Source organism: Diaphorina citri, unplaced genomic scaffold, assembly GCF_000475195.1.
Source record: "Diaphorina citri unplaced genomic scaffold, Diaci psyllid genome assembly version 1.1 scaffold390, whole genome shotgun sequence".
Taxonomy (NCBI): Eukaryota; Metazoa; Arthropoda; class Insecta; order Hemiptera; family Psyllidae; genus Diaphorina; species Diaphorina citri.
This window is the reverse complement of record NW_007377825.1, coordinates 527-19453: the sequence shown is the minus strand read 5'-3', so window position 1 is coordinate 19453 and position 18927 is coordinate 527. Positions and strand designations below refer to the sequence as shown.

Sequence of the window (18927 nt, the reverse complement as noted above, 5' to 3'; positions counted from 1 at the left end):
AATGCAAATAGAAGTGACCTTAAGATCACAATCCGCCCCGGGCGGGAATCGAACCCGCGGCCTAGCGCTTACAAGGCAGACGCACTACCAACTAAGCTAACTAGGCTGGCTTATTTTATTTTTAAGCTCCCTTATTTCGGTGAATATATATAGAATATTTCGTGTTTAATTTCAGGTGTTTGTATATCGAGGTAGGTATATAGAATATTTCGTGTTTAATTTCAGGTGTTTGGGCAGAAATCGAAACCGCGATCTATTGCTCACAACTCACAAGGCAGACGGGCTACTCTCCAAGCTAACTAGGCTGGCTTCTTAATTTGGCTTTGACATTCCAGTTTTTTGGGTATACGTATGAGTAGTATTTACTCTGTACATTAATATTATGGCTTATGTCGATGACAGCAGGAGACCCTACGATGACTAAACCAGAATGACATCACCGAATAATCCGAATATTAATTTTAGGACTTACCTACTTACGAAGATAGGTTCATATTATGTTCATGTAAAATTTAAAGAACACGTCACGTGACGTGAGGGCAGTGTAGCTATCGTTAACGAAATCACCTAAGTACCTTTACTATGGCACTATGGGAGAACTTTTAATTTTGAACCATATTTTTCTGACTCCCCATCCCATCAGGATAAAATCCGCCCCGGGCGGGAATCGAACCCGCGGCCTAGCGTATGGTGAAGAAAAATAGTCGAAACTGTTGACAGTCGAGACAAGTTCAACTGAAATAAAATGAACTTAAAGAATCAAATATGAGTAGTCTGAATAAGCACTTCTTAGGTGTGTGCACCTATCACTTGAAAATACTCGAATGAACCAAGAAGTCCAAGAACCTTCCTTACACACCTAAAAACTTGCCCATCAAATACGTTTTTTTTTTGTGGAGAGGGGGAAATCTTCAAAAAGACGCCCATTGCAAAAACCTTTGCAATGGGGAGTGTGGGATTGATGTCCGGATACCGGGACATCCACAGACCCACTAAAACCCAACCTCTCCCTCTTCCCATTAGGGCCCAGGAACCAGATATATTGGACATTACTTCAGGGCCCTAATGTCGGCTCACATCAAATACCTATGTAGGTACGTCGTTTTTACTTCTGGGGTTGAAGGGACTTTTCAGTCCTTTCGGGGAGGATAAACGAGGCATATTCTATTCTACAATTACCTATGTAGGTAGCTAGGTAGACTGGTAGAGTAGAGTAGGTATGTACCTTATAGGGCGAATGTACCTACCTATTGGTACCTTTTCTTTTCTAGTATTAGGTACGTTGTTTGTTTGTTTTTACGTTTAATTAACTCTTGGCTTATAATTAGATCCGATTGAATGCACAACCGGTAATAACGTAGTACAGGTACTCAAATGTAGGTACGAGTATTGTAGACTCGCAATGTAATACTTTTATTTGCACTGAAAAATAGTCCCGTATCTAGAATGAAACTCTGTTTTATATTAATATAGGCTGGTGGGCACTTCGAACTCTTGACGTTCGCCCGCCTACCGGCACGCTTGATTCCGGACTGCCAGTCTCTAATCAGGTTGGAGGATAGCGAGCCTGCCTTGTAAGCGTTACATACCCAGATATTCGCCTTAAGTACGGCCACTCACAGTACCTACTTTTTTTTTAAAAAGATGAGTGTTTCACCGCCGTTTTTATTTCGTAGCGATGAAACAACTGCTACATTAGACGCTTGTGGTCTGTGTTGTAGCATGCCCATCCCGTAGTATGCCTCTCATCAGATGAGCGAGAAGAGACACAATAGTTCCCATTTAGGTGCTGGGTCAACATGAGAACACCAGAAAGTAACCCGTTGAAATATTTGCAATCAAAAAATGAGTACAAATTTTTGTCGATGGTGGGATTCGAAGCACAATCTTATTATACCTACATACCTACTTTCCGGGAAGGGAAAAGTTTGGTCTGCCAGCCTAGTTAGCTTGGTCGCTAGCGCGGCTGCCTTGTAAGCGTTAGGTCGCAGGTTCGGTTCCCGTCCGGGGAGATTTTATCCTGAACGCATAAGGCTCGTTCTCGGAACGGCTGGCTTTCTCAGACTGTCTGTCAGAATGGCACGACAGATCGGTGGAACGAGTGTGGCGTGAAAATCTTCCAACTTCAGTCTTCAGACCGTCTTCGAGACCTAGAAGTCGGTAGCTTTTTCGTTTACGTTTCGACAATCTGACAAACCTAGGTGTGGCGGTCTGTCAGACTGTCTGAGTGTGTGTGGCATCAGGTTGTATTCAACGTGCTATTGGCGCTGGCTTGTGAGCACCTTGGCTTCGCGACTGACTAATCTGACTATACAATACAACTGTATAGGAGGTACGTTGGTTCGAGTATTGGGACACTGAAAAAACTTTCACTCTTCTTCTAGTCAATATAGTCATTGTAAACAGTAAAACCTCTCTGAGAGTAGGTATACAGGTAATAGTAGGGTCGTGCGACATGCCAAGTTCCACTTTCTGACTCATCAGAAACCCACATGCAATTCCATTACGGTTTCTCTATATTTTTTTTTCTTTCTTATAATTTAAACAAGGTTTTTTTATTCACACAATATGTATTTAAACTATACCTATGAAATACATATAAGACCTTGATGTTTAGACTGAGGGAGTAAAGGGACTTTTCAGTCTCATTCTGGCAGGATAAACAAGGTATATTCTATTCTATTCCATAATTATCTTTTTGAAGAGGTTTGACAGAGGATAGAGGGAACTGTAACTGCCGAGAGTAGTCTTATCGTCCCGAAATCGAAGAGAGAAGGAAGACAGGATAGGAGAAAGCCAGCCGTTCCGAGAACGAACATTATCCCATCAGGATAAAATCCGCTCCGGGCGGGAATCGAACCCGCGGCCTAGCGCTTACAAGGCAGACGCACTACCAACTAAGCTAACTAGGCTGGCCGTCTCACTCTAATCTTGTGACAAAGATCGATCTGAAAATTTTCCATTATATTTTCACCTCGCCCCACATCCCGCCACACACGTTCCTGTGATCGGACAAACCTCTTTTTCTTCGCCTTTTCCCGTGTTCCCACGGGGTCGGCGTTTGTCGTCAGCCTCTCAATCAGCTCTAGCCAATACGACACATTCAATCTGTGTCGTACTGGCGAACAAGCAATACAATAGAAGTCCAGGAGTGCCTATTGTAGTAGGTATTGTATCCTCTATCTTGGCACCATACTGAGATGCCAAGTTCACAAATCATAAGGTAACTTTAATGCTTAAGGCTTAGGTAATTTAACTAGTTTATACAGGACAGCAGGTAAACTTTGTTGCGCAACGTTGCTTGACTCGTCTCGTCATCTAAATCTTTGTTGCTTAAATAAATAGATTTTACTTAACTTTAGAGATCCGTCAGAAACTGTTGCACTGTGCATTCAATGTTGTATGGTTTAATGTAGCGGATAGCTATTAGGTACATAGGTAATTTATAAATTCGGCGAGTGGATCTTAGCTCTTAGATGCTCCAAGCTCCAAATTACAAACTCTGGGCTTCGAAAGCTTTCAAAACAAATGTCCTAGGACTTTGGGCTCTATAAAGAGGTTATTAATTTCTCTCTTGTTTCCAGGAGTTCACGTTTGATTTGCTTACTGTTCTCAACAACGCCAACAAGGGGAAGAATGTGTTTGTATCCCCATTCAGCATATATCAGGCTCTACTGACCGCCTACTTCATTTCCAATAAGAACACCGAGGCCAACTTGAAACAGGTGCTGCGATTGCCGGAAAACCTGGTAAGTTTCATGAGCGTGGTCTTGGAAAAAGAGTCATGGTTCCTTAGTCTGGCTGGGGGACGTTAAACAGGGAGTAAACCAGCCTAGTCAGTGGCTGGGGGACTTTAAACGGTAACGATACCAGCCTGAAATTTCCCTTGCTAAAGAAATAACAAAGGTTGAGTGCGAAGTGCATCCGCACGTAAAATTTGTAGCCAAAACCAAATGTCAGTCCATAGTAGTCACCCTAGTTAGGGCTGATTGAGAGGCTGACCAAAAAACACCAACCCCGTCTGTACACGGGCATAGGCGAAGAAAAAGACAAAGATACGTACCTAGTCTACAAATGTGATAAGGTTGCAACACGAACCTTTTGGTTAAGATCGGTCCAGCGGTTGACGGAATTTCGGCCGATTATTATTTTGTAGATAATCTCAATAATACTTAATCTATATGTATGTTTCTCGCTGTGATAAGGTTGCAACACGAACCTTTTGGTTAAGATCGGTCCAGCGGTTGACGGAATTTCGGCCGATTATTATTTTGTAGATAATCTTAATAATAATCTATGTATGTTTCTCGTCCCCAGGACAAGCTGGACACGATGAACGTGTACAAAATGGAGAAGCTCATCCAAGGACTGAGGGCCAATGCAGACTCCGGCCTCACTTTCACATCCACCAATAAGATCTTCGTCAATGATAAGATACCGGTGAAGGAGTGCATGACCGCCATCTTCCCATCGGAGATTCAGAGCATGGACTTCGGGAATGAGGTAAGAAATGTTTAGACTGCGGGCGTAAAGGTGGTCTGGCTGGAGGACTTTAATCAGGGAGTTTACCAGCTTAGTCTGGCTGGGGGACGTTAAACAGGGAGGATACCAGCTTAGTCTGGCTGGGTGACTTTAATCAGGGAGGATACCAGCTTAATCTGACCAAGGTACTTTAAACAGGGAGTAGACCAGCTTAATCTGGCTGGGGCACTTCAAACAGAGAGTACACCAGCTTAATCTGGCTGGGGGACTTTGAACAGGGAGGATACCAGCTTAGTCTGGCTGGGTGACTTTAATCAGGCAGGATACCAGCTTAATCTGACCAAGGTACTTTAAACAGGGAGTAGACCAGCTTAATCTGGCTGGGGCACTTTAAACAGAGAGTACACCAGCTTAATCTGGCTGGGGACTTTGAACAGGGAGGATACCAGCTTAGTCTGACGAAGGTACTTTAAACAGGGAGTAGACCAGCTTAATCTGACTAAGGTACTTTAAACAGGGAGTAGACCAGCTTAATCTGACTAAGGTACTTTAAACAGGGAGTAGACCAGCTTAGTCTGGCTGAGGGACTTTAAACAGGGAGTAGACCAGCTTAATCTGACTAAGGTACTTTAAACAGGGACTAGACCAGCTTAGTCTGCCTGGGGGACTTTATACAGGGAAGATACTAGCTTAGAGGAGGAGAAGAAGGGCTTTACCTATAGGTTGGATTTTTAGGTGGCATCGCGGCTTAAGATAAAAACACACCAGCACCACGTCACGTGAAGTCATCGGGAGTCAGAAAGATATGTAGTTCAAATTTTTCCTATAATGTTGAAGGTAATCTCGTTCAGGGACAGCCAGACTACCATCACGTGACGTGACGTGAGGGTAATGCGTTTCTACCTTTTGAATCCAGGTTCGAGAGGAAGAGCCGCTTCCCTGTCCCCATAGAGACGATTGTTTATTTTTCGTTTTACAGGTAGAGGCGGCGCGTGCTATTAATTCTTGGGTAGCACAAGAGACGAAGAATAACATCAAGGATTTGATCGCCACTGGTCAGGTTAATTCGAGAACAAATCTTGTACTGGTGAGTAAATATCTAGGTAGAGGTAGAGTTAGGCTCTTCTTTAATAGAAACTTTCTTCTTCTTTTCCCGTGTTCAGACGGGGTCGGCGGTTTTCGTCAGCCTCTCAATCAGCTCTAACTAGGGTGATTGTTTTGAACTGACATTTGGTTTTGGCTACAAATTTTACGAGTGGTTGCCCTTCGCACTCAACCTTTGCTATTGCTATTCCTTTAGCAAGAGAGGTTGTTCACCGCCGTTTTTATTTCGTACCACTGAAACAACTGCTACATTAGACTCGTGTTGTCTGTGTCGTAGCATGCCCATCCCGTAGATGGTATACCTCTCAATAGATGGACGAGAAATGACAATACATCCCATTTAGGTGCTGGATCAACAAGAGAACACCAGAGTCTTCTCCCTTGTTCAGACGGGGTCGCCGATTTTCGTCAGCTTTTTAATCAGCCCTAGGGTGATTGTTTTGGGCATTTGGTTTTTGGCTAAAAAAAATTTAATGAGAGGATGCCCTCCGCACTCAACCTTGCTATTGCTATTCCTTTAGCAAGAGGGTGTTCACCGCCATTTTTATTTCGTACCACTGAAACAACTGCTACATTAGACTCGTGATGTCTGTGTCGTAGCATGCCCATCACGTAGTAGGTATGCCCCTAATAAGATGTTCTTGGACATTTTTTGATAAAAATTAGGATTATTGCTTAAAATTACACTTGAAAACTTTAAAGTTAAATATCTCAGTTCGATGATTTTCATTTATTGCCCTTTTTGCACCCAGCTCCTCATTATCTTATTATACCTATTTTCCGGGAACAGAAAACTTTGGTCTGCCAGCCTAGTTAGCTTGGTTGGTAGCGCGGATGCCTTGTAAGCGTTAGGTCGCAGGTTGGGTTCCCGTCCGGGGGGGATTTTATCCTGAACGCATAAGGCTCGTTCTCGGAACGGCTGGCTTTCTCAGACTGTCTGTCAGAATGACACGACAGATCGGTGGAACGAGTGTGGCGTGAAAATCTTCCAACTTCAGTCTTCAGACCGTTTTCGAGAGTCGGTAGCTTTTTCGTAGAAGCTTTTTCGTTTACGTTTCGACAATCTGACAAACCTAGGTGTGGCGGTCCGTCAGACTGTCTGAGTGTGAGTCTGTGAGTGGCATTAGGTTGTATTCAACGTGCTATTGGCGCTGGCTTGTGAGCACCTTGGCTTCGCGACTGATTAATCTGACTATACAATACAACTGTATAGGAGGTACGTTGGTTCGAGTATTGGGACACTGAAAAAAACTTTCACTCTTCTTCTAGTCAATATAGTCATTGTAAACAGTAAAACCTCTCTGAGAGTAGGTATACAGGTAATAGTAGGGTCGTGCGAGATGCCAAGTTCCAGTTTCTGACTCATCAGAAACCGACATGCAATTTTATTACGGTTTCTATAAATTGATAATAATGTTGATAATTATTTTTTTGAAGAGGTTTGATAGGGGACCTGTAACTGCCAAGAGTACCAAGGTCTTATCGTCCCGAAAGGGAAGAGAAAAGTAGGACATGATAGGAAGCCAGCCGTTCCGAGAACGAACCTTATCCGTTTAGGATAAAATCCGCCCTGGGCAGGAATCGAAACCGCGATCTATCGCTCACAACTCACAAGGCAGACGGGCTACTCTCCAAGCTAACTAGGCTGGCTTCTTAATTTGGCTTTGACATTCCAGTTTTTTGGGTATACCTACTCACAACTCACAAGGCAGACGGGCTACTCTCCAAGCTAACTAGGCTGGCTTCTTAATTTGGCTTTGACATTCCAGTTTTTTGGGTATACTTATGAGTAGTATTTAGGTACTCTGCACATTAATATTATGGCTTATGTCGATGACAGCAGGAGACCCTACGATGACTAAACCAGAATGACATCACCGAATATTAATTTTAGGACTTACCTACTTACGAAGATAGGTTCATATTATGTTCATGTAAAATTTAAAGAACACGTCACGTGACGTGAGGGCAGTGTAGCTATCGTTTACGAAATCACCTACCTTTATTATGGGAGAACTTTTAATTTTGAACCATATTTTTCTGACTCCCTATGAGCTCACCCTGCCTCGGTGGCGTAGTGGTCAAGACGCTCGCCTGGTAAACAGGAGGGCGTGGGTTTGATCCCAACCGAGGCATAGATTTTCATCCTCATTTGAGAATTTCACCACGTTAATCTCGCCTAGTGGTTACCTTCCACTCAAGAGTCTATTATTATTATTACAGTCCTCTCCAGCGAGTTGAACGCCCACATCCTTGAGGTCCCGTACAAGGGCGGTAACATGTCTATGTTCTTCCTCTTGCCGCCATTCGCTAGTCAAGACGGCGTAGGCGACATTTTGGCGGCCCTCAAGAAAGACCCCACCTCGTTCAAGCGGTTTACTGAAGACTCCCAGAATCTGAAGCCGGTTGAGATCGCTATACCCAAGTTTTCCCTGACGCAAGAGATGAATTTGATTCCGGTAAGTAAACCATTAGGAGAGGGACAAGGACTCTGATTGTTATAGTTTCCCTCTGTAAATAACGTTCAATAATAATAATAAAAAAAAACCATCAGGATTAGAGTACATTTGCGTGCCCGAGTGGGTATTACACTAGGCTTGCACACCGGAGGTCCCGGGTTCGATTCCCGGCGAGGTCGAATTTTTTTCGGCTCTGTGCTTGGAGTTCGGGGTGCACTCAGCCTCGTGAGGACAATTGAGTAGCTGCTTTAATCGAATAGCGACCTTTAATCGAAAAAGTGGCAGCATTATCAGTGTAAAAAGATAATTGCAAAAGGAGGCACTTAGAAATGCTGTGATATCCACAGAAGTTGTGAATAAGCTCTGCTTTAACTTTAACACAAATAAATTCACGATTGATTGATTGATTGATATTGCATTACCTAGATGCCAAAATCTTTGGAACCTGGCAGGTGATGTCGGTATAAATGTGTTCTCTGATGGCATAAAATTTTAACCCTTTTTGACTCAGATGATTTTCCTTTTACGTTAGAATGACTTAATTAGATCAGTTTTTATTAGGTAGGTACTTATTACTCTTATTTTTCCCTCTCATAATTTGTAATATTTTTTGTATTATTTTCATGTTCTATGTATAATGGTTGTTGTATGTAATACCTATGTATAATAATTGTTGTAAGCCGTAAAAAAAAAAAAAAAAAAAAAAAAAAAAAAAAAAAAAAGATTTAAAATTGTTTTTTGGGACCAAAAAAAAAAAAAAAAAAAAAAAAAAAAAAATTGATACTGAACTTTGAATTTTCACCTTCCAATTTCAGACGCTCTCCGATCTCGGTGTCAAGGACCTGTTCTCGCCCGGGGCGGACCTGTCCCGCCTGACCGACTCCCATATCGCGTTCGGGGACGCAGTTCACAAGGCGCGGCTAGACCTGGACGAACAAGGGACCACGGCAGCAGCTGCAACTGCGGTATTTGCCTTCCGCTCGTCGCGGCCCTTGGAACCGGTTCGGTACGAAGCCAATCACCCCTTCTTGTACTTCCTGGTGGATAAGGAAATTCAGTCGATCCTGTTTGCCGGCGTGTTTAATGAGCCCCCGAACAAGGAGGTGTGAAAGGGTTAAAGAGTGACCATGGAGGTATGAAAGGGTTAAATTTTAATCGTATTGTCCAAACTAATTTTGACCAAAAAGGTGTGAAAAGGGGTTAGATTTAGGAAATCGTATTTTCTTGCCGGCGTGTTTAATGAGCCCCCGAACAAGGAGGTGTGAAAGGGTTAAAGAGTGACCATGGAGGTATGAAAGGGTTAAATTTTAATTGTACTTATTTTGACCAAAACTTATTTTGACCAAAAAGGTGTGAAAAGGGGTTAGATTTAGGAAATCGTATTTTCCAAACTGTTTTTGACCACAGAGGTATGAAAGTGTTAAGGAGCCCCCTAACAAGGAGGTGTGAAAGGGTTAAGTGACCAAAGAGGTTGTGCGACCTTTTAGATTTTAATAACTAATTTTGACCAAAAAGATGGCACCAGAGAGGTTTGAAAGGTATGGTCCCTTAGATTTTAATAAGTGTTCGAACTAATTTTGACCAAAAAGATGACACCAGAAAGGTATGAAAGGTATGGTCCCTTAGATTTTAATAATTGTTCGAACTAATTTTGACCAAAAAGGTGTGAAAAGGGGTTAGATTTAGAAAATCGTATTTTCCAAACTGTTTTCGACCACACAGATATGAAAGGATTAAGGAGCCTCCTAACAGCTCTAACAAGGAGGTGTGAAAGGAGTGTGGCCCCTTACATTTTAATCGTATTGTCCAAACTAATTTTCACCAAAAAGACGAAACCAGAGAGGTGTGGAAGGGGTTTGTGTGCCCTTAGATTTTAATCATCATAACGTCTAAAATGTATACCGTCGGACCAAATAGATATGAAAGGTGTAAAGCAACTACTGTCCAAACTAATTTTGATCAAAAAGGTGTGAAAAAGTGATAAGCACATTACCGACCAAAGACTTGAGAATGGTTTAAAAGCAAGTTAATTGAAGAGGTGTGAAAGGGGTTTGTGTGCCCTTAGATTTTAAGAATCGTATCTTAGATTTTAATTTCAAAGGATGTGTGAAAGGATTAAAGCGTCAACCGAGGAGGTATGAAAGGAGTTTATGTGCCTTCAGGCTAAAAATAATAAGAGTACAAAAAATTGAAAATGCTCTATGCGCTTAGCTCTCCGCTTCACCCTGTTTTTAGCCTTAGATTTTAATAATCGACGTGTTTTCCCCAAATATTGACGAAAGAGAAAGATTTCATCGAAAGCCCCTTCCACGACCAAAGAAAATGGTTGTTACTGAGGCTCGAACCCAGGCCCCCAGGATGTCAAACCCACCTGTTTAACACAAGAACAATAACACCACTCTAATTTTACATTAATATGTTATTCAAATCATATATTGTGTAAATGCCTATGTATTTTGTAAATAAAAGTATTTTTATATTAACGAGTTCACACACATTGCTTCTTGATTTTATTTGTGAATAGGTTCGATCAAGAAATGGCATTAATTTTTTCACATACATTCCAACATTCTTTCTTCTTTGCCCAATCCCGTATACAGACGAGGTCAGCGTTTTTTCATCAGCCTCTCAATCAGCCCTTGGGTGATGCTTTTAATCTGAGATTTGTTTTTGGCTACCAAAATTTTACGAATGGTCTACACAAACGCTGGAGTTGACAATAAGTTTCATACCATATAAAGAAGTTCAGGTAGTTATTTACAACTTTCGTTCACTAGTCCACTATTTACAACTTGTCCATTTGTCCAATAATTTAGAACTTATCCGCTAAATTAAGTATGTGTTCCACTAAGTTAGAACGTATCCGCTAAGTTGAGGATATGTTCCATCAAGTTGTCCGCTGACTTAGAACTTGATTTTATTTGTGAATAGGTTCGATCAAGAAATGGCATTAATTTTTTCACATACATTCCAACATTCTTTCTTCTTTGCCTGATCCCGTGTACAGACAAGGTCGGCGTTTTTTCATCAGCCTCTCAATCAGCCCTTGGGTGATTGCTTCTGGGCTGACCTTTGTTTTAGGCTAGCAAAATTTTACGAGTGGTCTACACAGACGAAGGTACTTTAAACAGGGAGTAGACCAGCTTAATCTGGCTGGGGCACTTTAAACAGAGAGTACACCAGCTTAATCTGGCTGGGGCACTTTAAACAGAGAGTACAACAGCTTAATCTGGCTGGGGGACTTTGAACAGGGAGGATACCAGCTTAGTCTGACGAAGGTACTTTAAACAGGGAGTAGACCAGCTTAATCTGACTAAGGTACTTTAAACAGGGAGTAGACCAGCTTAGTCTGCCTGGGGGACTTTAAACAGGGAGTAGACCAGGTTAGTCTGCCTGGGGGACTTTAAACAGGGAGGATACCAGCTTAGTCTGACGAAGGTACTTTAAACAGGGAGTAGACCAGCTTAATCTGGCTGGGGGACTTTAAACAGAGAGTACACCAGCTTAATCTGGCTGGGGGACTTTGAACAGGGAGGATACCAGCTTAGTCTGACGAAGGTACTTTAAACAGGGAGTACACCAGCTTAATCTGACGAAGGTACTTTAAACAGGGAGTAGACCAGCTTAGTCTGCCTGGGGGACTTTAAACAGGGAAGATACTAGCTTAGAGGAGGAGAAGAAGGGCTTTATAGGTTGGATTTTCAGGTGGCATCGCGGCTTAAGATAAAAACACACCAGCATCAAGTCACGTGAAGTCATCGGGAGTTAGAAAGATGTAGTTCAAATTTTTCCTATAATGTTGAAGGTAATCTCGTTCAGGGAGACCAAAGAGGTTGTGCGACCTTTTAGATTTTAATAACTAATTTTGACCAAAAAGATGGCACCAGAAAGGTATGAAAGGTATGGTCCCTTAGATTTTAATAATTGTTCGAACTAATTTTGACCAAAAAGGTGTGAAAAGGGGTTAGATTTAGAAAATCGTATTTTCCAAACTGTTTTCGACCACACAGATATGAAAGGATTAAGGAGCCCCCTAACAAGGAGGTGTGAAAGGGTTAAGTGACCAAAGAGGTTGTGCGACCTTTTAGATTTTAATAACTAATTTTGACCAAAAAGATGGCACCAGAAAGGTATGAAAGGTATGGTCCCTTAGATTTTAATAATTGTTCGAACTAATTTTGACCAAAAAGGTGTGAAAAGGGGTTAGATTTAGAAAATCGTATTTTCCAAACTGTTTTCGACCACACAGATATGAAAGGATTAAGGAGCCCCCTAACAAGGAGGTGTGAAAGGGTTAAGTGACCAAAGAGGTTGTGCGACCTTTTAGATTTTAATAACTAATTTTGACCAAAAAGATGGCACCAGAAAGGTATGAAAGGTATGGTCCCTTAGATTTTAATAATTGTTCGAACTAATTTTGACCAAAAAGGTGTGAAAAGGGGTTAGATTTAGAAAATCGTATTTTCCAAACTGTTTTCGACCACACAGATATGAAAGGATTAAGGAGCCCCCTAACAAGGAGGTGTGAAAGGGTTAAGTGACCAAAGAGGTTGTGCGACCTTTTAGATTTTAATAACTAATTTTGACCAAAAAGATGGCACCAGAAAGGTATGAAAGGTATGGTCCCTTAGATTTTAATAATTGTTCGAACTAATTTTGACCAAAAAGGTGTGAAAAGGGGTTAGATTTAGAAAATCGTATTTTCCAAACTGTTTTCGACCACACAGATATGAAAGGATTAAGGAGCCCCCTAACAAGGAGGTGTGAAAGGGTTAAGTGACCAAAGAGGTTGTGCGACCTTTTAGATTTTAATAACTAATTTTGACCAAAAAGATGGCACCAGAAAGGTATGAAAGGTATGGTCCCTTAGATTTTAATAATTGTTCGAACTAATTTTGACCAAAAAGGTGTGAAAAGGGGTTAGATTTAGAAAATCGTATTTTCCAAACTGTTTTCGACCACACAGATATGAAAGGATTAAGGAGCCCCCTAACAAGGAGGTGTGAAAGGGTTAAGTGACCAAAGAGGTTGTGCGACCTTTTAGATTTTAATAACTAATTTTGACCAAAAAGATGGCACCAGAAAGGTATGAAAGGTATGGTCCCTTAGATTTTAATAATTGTTCGAACTAATTTTGACCAAAAAGGTGTGAAAAGGGGTTAGATTTAGAAAATCGTATTTTCCAAACTGTTTTCGACCACACAGATATGAAAGGATTAAGGAGCCCCCTAACAAGGAGGTGTGAAAGGGTTAAGTGACCAAAGAGGTTGTGCGACCTTTTAGATTTTAATAACTAATTTTGACCAAAAAGATGGCACCAGAAAGGTATGAAAGGTATGGTCCCTTAGATTTTAATAATTGTTCGAACTAATTTTGACCAAAAAGGTGTGAAAAGGGGTTAGATTTAGAAAATCGTATTTTCCAAACTGTTTTCGACCACACAGATATGAAAGGATTAAGGAGCCCCCTAACAAGGAGGTGTGAAAGGGTTAAGTGACCAAAGAGGTTGTGCGACCTTTTAGATTTTAATAACTAATTTTGACCAAAAAGATGGCACCAGAAAGGTATGAAAGGTATGGTCCCTTAGATTTTAATAATTGTTCGAACTAATTTTGACCAAAAAGGTGTGAAAAGGGGTTAGATTTAGAAAATCGTATTTTCCAAACTGTTTTCGACCACACAGATATGAAAGGATTAAGGAGCCCCCTAACAAGGAGGTGTGAAAGGGTTAAGTGACCAAAGAGGTTGTGCGACCTTTTAGATTTTAATAACTAATTTTGACCAAAAAGATGGCACCAGAAAGGTATGAAAGGTATGGTCCCTTAGATTTTAATAATTGTTCGAACTAATTTTGACCAAAAAGGTGTGAAAAGGGGTTAGATTTAGAAAATCGTATTTTCCAAACTGTTTTCGACCACACAGATATGAAAGGATTAAGGAGCCCCCTAACAAGGAGGTGTGAAAGGGTTAAGTGACCAAAGAGGTTGTGCGACCTTTTAGATTTTAATAACTAATTTTGACCAAAAAGATGGCACCAGAAAGGTATGAAAGGTATGGTCCCTTAGATTTTAATAATTGTTCGAACTAATTTTGACCAAAAAGGTGTGAAAAGGGGTTAGATTTAGAAAATCGTATTTTCCAAACTGTTTTCGACCACACAGATATGAAAGGATTAAGGAGCCCCCTAACAAGGAGGTGTGAAAGGGTTAAGTGACCAAAGAGGTTGTGCGACCTTTTAGATTTTAATAACTAATTTTGACCAAAAAGATGGCACCAGAAAGGTATGAAAGGTATGGTCCCTTAGATTTTAATAATTGTTCGAACTAATTTTGACCAAAAAGGTGTGAAAAGGGGTTAGATTTAGAAAATCGTATTTTCCAAACTGTTTTCGACCACACAGATATGAAAGGATTAAGGAGCCCCCTAACAAGGAGGTGTGAAAGGGTTAAGTGACCAAAGAGGTTGTGCGACCTTTTAGATTTTAATAACTAATTTTGACCAAAAAGATGGCACCAGAAAGGTATGAAAGGTATGGTCCCTTAGATTTTAATAATTGTTCGAACTAATTTTGACCAAAAAGGTGTGAAAAGGGGTTAGATTTAGAAAATCGTATTTTCCAAACTGTTTTCGACCACACAGATATGAAAGGATTAAGGAGCCCCCTAACAAGGAGGTGTGAAAGGGTTAAGTGACCAAAGAGGTTGTGCGACCTTTTAGATTTTAATAACTAATTTTGACCAAAAAGATGGCACCAGAAAGGTATGAAAGGTATGGTCCCTTAGATTTTAATAATTGTTCGAACTAATTTTGACCAAAAAGGTGTGAAAAGGGGTTAGATTTAGAAAATCGTATTTTCCAAACTGTTTTCGACCACACAGATATGAAAGGATTAAGGAGCCCCCTAACAAGGAGGTGTGAAAGGGTTAAGTGACCAAAGAGGTTGTGCGACCTTTTAGATTTTAATAACTAATTTTGACCAAAAAGATGGCACCAGAAAGGTATGAAAGGTATGGTCCCTTAGATTTTAATAATTGTTCGAACTAATTTTGACCAAAAAGGTGTGAAAAGGGGTTAGATTTAGAAAATCGTATTTTCCAAACTGTTTTCGACCACACAGATATGAAAGGATTAAGGAGCCCCCTAACAAGGAGGTGTGAAAGGGTTAAGTGACCAAAGAGGTTGTGCGACCTTTTAGATTTTAATAACTAATTTTGACCAAAAAGATGGCACCAGAAAGGTATGAAAGGTATGGTCCCTTAGATTTTAATAATTGTTCGAACTAATTTTGACCAAAAAGGTGTGAAAAGGGGTTAGATTTAGAAAATCGTATTTTCCAAACTGTTTTCGACCACACAGATATGAAAGGATTAAGGAGCCCCCTAACAAGGAGGTGTGAAAGGGTTAAGTGACCAAAGAGGTTGTGCGACCTTTTAGATTTTAATAACTAATTTTGACCAAAAAGATGGCACCAGAAAGGTATGAAAGGTATGGTCCCTTAGATTTTAATAATTGTTCGAACTAATTTTGACCAAAAAGGTGTGAAAAGGGGTTAGATTTAGAAAATCGTATTTTCCAAACTGTTTTCGACCACACAGATATGAAAGGATTAAGGAGCCCCCTAACAAGGAGGTGTGAAAGGGTTAAGTGACCAAAGAGGTTGTGCGACCTTTTAGATTTTAATAACTAATTTTGACCAAAAAGATGGCACCAGAAAGGTATGAAAGGTATGGTCCCTTAGATTTTAATAATTGTTCGAACTAATTTTGACCAAAAAGGTGTGAAAAGGGGTTAGATTTAGAAAATCGTATTTTCCAAACTGTTTTCGACCACACAGATATGAAAGGATTAAGGAGCCCCCTAACAAGGAGGTGTGAAAGGGTTAAGTGACCAAAGAGGTTGTGCGACCTTTTAGATTTTAATAACTAATTTTGACCAAAAAGATGGCACCAGAAAGGTATGAAAGGTATGGTCCCTTAGATTTTAATAATTGTTCGAACTAATTTTGACCAAAAAGGTGTGAAAAGGGGTTAGATTTAGAAAATCGTATTTTCCAAACTGTTTTCGACCACACAGATATGAAAGGATTAAGGAGCCCCCTAACAAGGAGGTGTGAAAGGGTTAAGTGACCAAAGAGGTTGTGCGACCTTTTAGATTTTAATAACTAATTTTGACCAAAAAGATGGCACCAGAAAGGTATGAAAGGTATGGTCCCTTAGATTTTAATAATTGTTCGAACTAATTTTGACCAAAAAGGTGTGAAAAGGGGTTAGATTTAGAAAATCGTATTTTCCAAACTGTTTTCGACCACACAGATATGAAAGGATTAAGGAGCCCCCTAACAAGGAGGTGTGAAAGGGTTAAGTGACCAAAGAGGTTGTGCGACCTTTTAGATTTTAATAACTAATTTTGACCAAAAAGATGGCACCAGAAAGGTATGAAAGGTATGGTCCCTTAGATTTTAATAATTGTTCGAACTAATTTTGACCAAAAAGGTGTGAAAAGGGGTTAGATTTAGAAAATCGTATTTTCCAAACTGTTTTCGACCACACAGATATGAAAGGATTAAGGAGCCCCCTAACAAGGAGGTGTGAAAGGGTTAAGTGACCAAAGAGGTTGTGCGACCTTTTAGATTTTAATAACTAATTTTGACCAAAAAGATGGCACCAGAAAGGTATGAAAGGTATGGTCCCTTAGATTTTAATAATTGTTCGAACTAATTTTGACCAAAAAGGTGTGAAAAGGGGTTAGATTTAGAAAATCGTATTTTCCAAACTGTTTTCGACCACACAGATATGAAAGGATTAAGGAGCCCCCTAACAAGGAGGTGTGAAAGGGTTAAGTGACCAAAGAGGTTGTGCGACCTTTTAGATTTTAATAACTAATTTTGACCAAAAAGATGGCACCAGAAAGGTATGAAAGGTATGGTCCCTTAGATTTTAATAATTGTTCGAACTAATTTTGACCAAAAAGGTGTGAAAAGGGGTTAGATTTAGAAAATCGTATTTTCCAAACTGTTTTCGACCACACAGATATGAAAGGATTAAGGAGCCCCCTAACAAGGAGGTGTGAAAGGGTTAAGTGACCAAAGAGGTTGTGCGACCTTTTAGATTTTAATAACTAATTTTGACCAAAAAGATGGCACCAGAAAGGTATGAAAGGTATGGTCCCTTAGATTTTAATAATTGTTCGAACTAATTTTGACCAAAAAGGTGTGAAAAGGGGTTAGATTTAGAAAATCGTATTTTCCAAACTGTTTTCGACCACACAGATATGAAAGGATTAAGGAGCCCCCTAACAAGGAGGTGTGAAAGGGTTAAGTGACCAAAGAGGTTGTGCGACCTTTTAGATTTTAATAACTAATTTTGACCAAAAAGATGGCACCAGAAAGGTATGAAAGGTATGGTCCCTTAGATTTTAATAATTGTTCGAACTAATTTTGACCAAAAAGGTGTGAAAAGGGGTTAGATTTAGAAAATCGTATTTTCCAAACTGTTTTCGACCACACAGATATGAAAGGATTAAGGAGCCCCCTAACAAGGAGGTGTGAAAGGGTTAAGTGACCAAAGAGGTTGTGCGACCTTTTAGATTTTAATAACTAATTTTGACCAAAAAGATGGCACCAGAAAGGTATGAAAGGTATGGTCCCTTAGATTTTAATAATTGTTCGAACTAATTTTGACCAAAAAGGTGTGAAAAGGGGTTAGATTTAGAAAATCGTATTTTCCAAACTGTTTTCGACCACACAGATATGAAAGGATTAAGGAGCCCCCTAACAAGGAGGTGTGAAAGGGTTAAGTGACCAAAGAGGTTGTGCGACCTTTTAGATTTTAATAACTAATTTTGACCAAAAAGATGGCACCAGAAAGGTATGAAAGGTATGGTCCCTTAGATTTTAATAATTGTTCGAACTAATTTTGACCAAAAAGGTGTGAAAAGGGGTTAGATTTAGAAAATCGTATTTTCCAAACTGTTTTCGACCACACAGATATGAAAGGATTAAGGAGCCCCCTAACAAGGAGGTGTGAAAGGGTTAAGTGACCAAAGAGGTTGTGCGACCTTTTAGATTTTAATAACTAATTTTGACCAAAAAGATGGCACCAGAAAGGTATGAAAGGTATGGTCCCTTAGATTTTAATAATTGTTCGAACTAATTTTGACCAAAAAGGTGTGAAAAGGGGTTAGATTTAGAAAATCGTATTTTCCAAACTGTTTTCGACCACACAGATATGAAAGGATTAAGGAGCCCCCTAACAAGGAGGTGTGAAAGGGTTAAGTGACCAAAGAGGTTGTGCGACCTTTTAGATTTTAATAACTAATTTTGACCAAAAAGATGGCACCAGAAAGGTATGAAAGGTATGGTCCCTTAGATTTTAATAATTGTTCGAACTAATTTTGACCAAAAAGGTGTGAAAAGGGGTTAGATTTAGAAAATCGTATTTTCCAAACTGTTTTCGACCACACAGATATGAAAGGATTAAGGAGCCCCCTAACAAGGAGGTGTGAAAGGGTTAAGTGACCAAAGAGGTTGTGCGACCTTTTAGATTTTAATAACTAATTTTGACCAAAAAGATGGCACCAGAAAGGTATGAAAGGTATGGTCCCTTAGATTTTAATAATTGTTCGAACTAATTTTGACCAAAAAGGTGTGAAAAGGGGTTAGATTTAGAAAATCGTATTTTCCAAACTGTTTTCGACCACACAGATATGAAAGGATTAAGGAGCCCCCTAACAAGGAGGTGTGAAAGGGTTAAGTGACCAAAGAGGTTGTGCGACCTTTTAGATTTTAATAACTAATTTTGACCAAAAAGATGGCACCAGAAAGGTATGAAAGGTATGGTCCCTTAGATTTTAATAATTGTTCGAACTAATTTTGACCAAAAAG

At 40.0% G+C, this 18927-nt stretch overlaps 1 protein-coding gene across 1 annotated transcript; it reads left to right on the top strand.

Annotated features, from left to right (window-relative positions):
- Positions 1-765: 765 nt before the first annotated feature.
- On the top strand, positions 766-18507 carry LOC103508342 (serine protease inhibitor 88Ea-like). The gene is given in 11 exon segments (XM_026822980.1): positions 766-793; positions 3261-3277; positions 3585-3749; positions 4318-4503; positions 5462-5650; positions 6664-6802; positions 7791-7813; positions 7815-8045; positions 8861-9232; positions 9396-9708; positions 11923-18507. Coding segments are annotated over 9 exon segments (1272 nt in total). The 3' UTR covers positions 9155-9232; positions 9396-9708; positions 11923-18507.
- Positions 18508-18927: the final 420 nt, after the last annotated feature.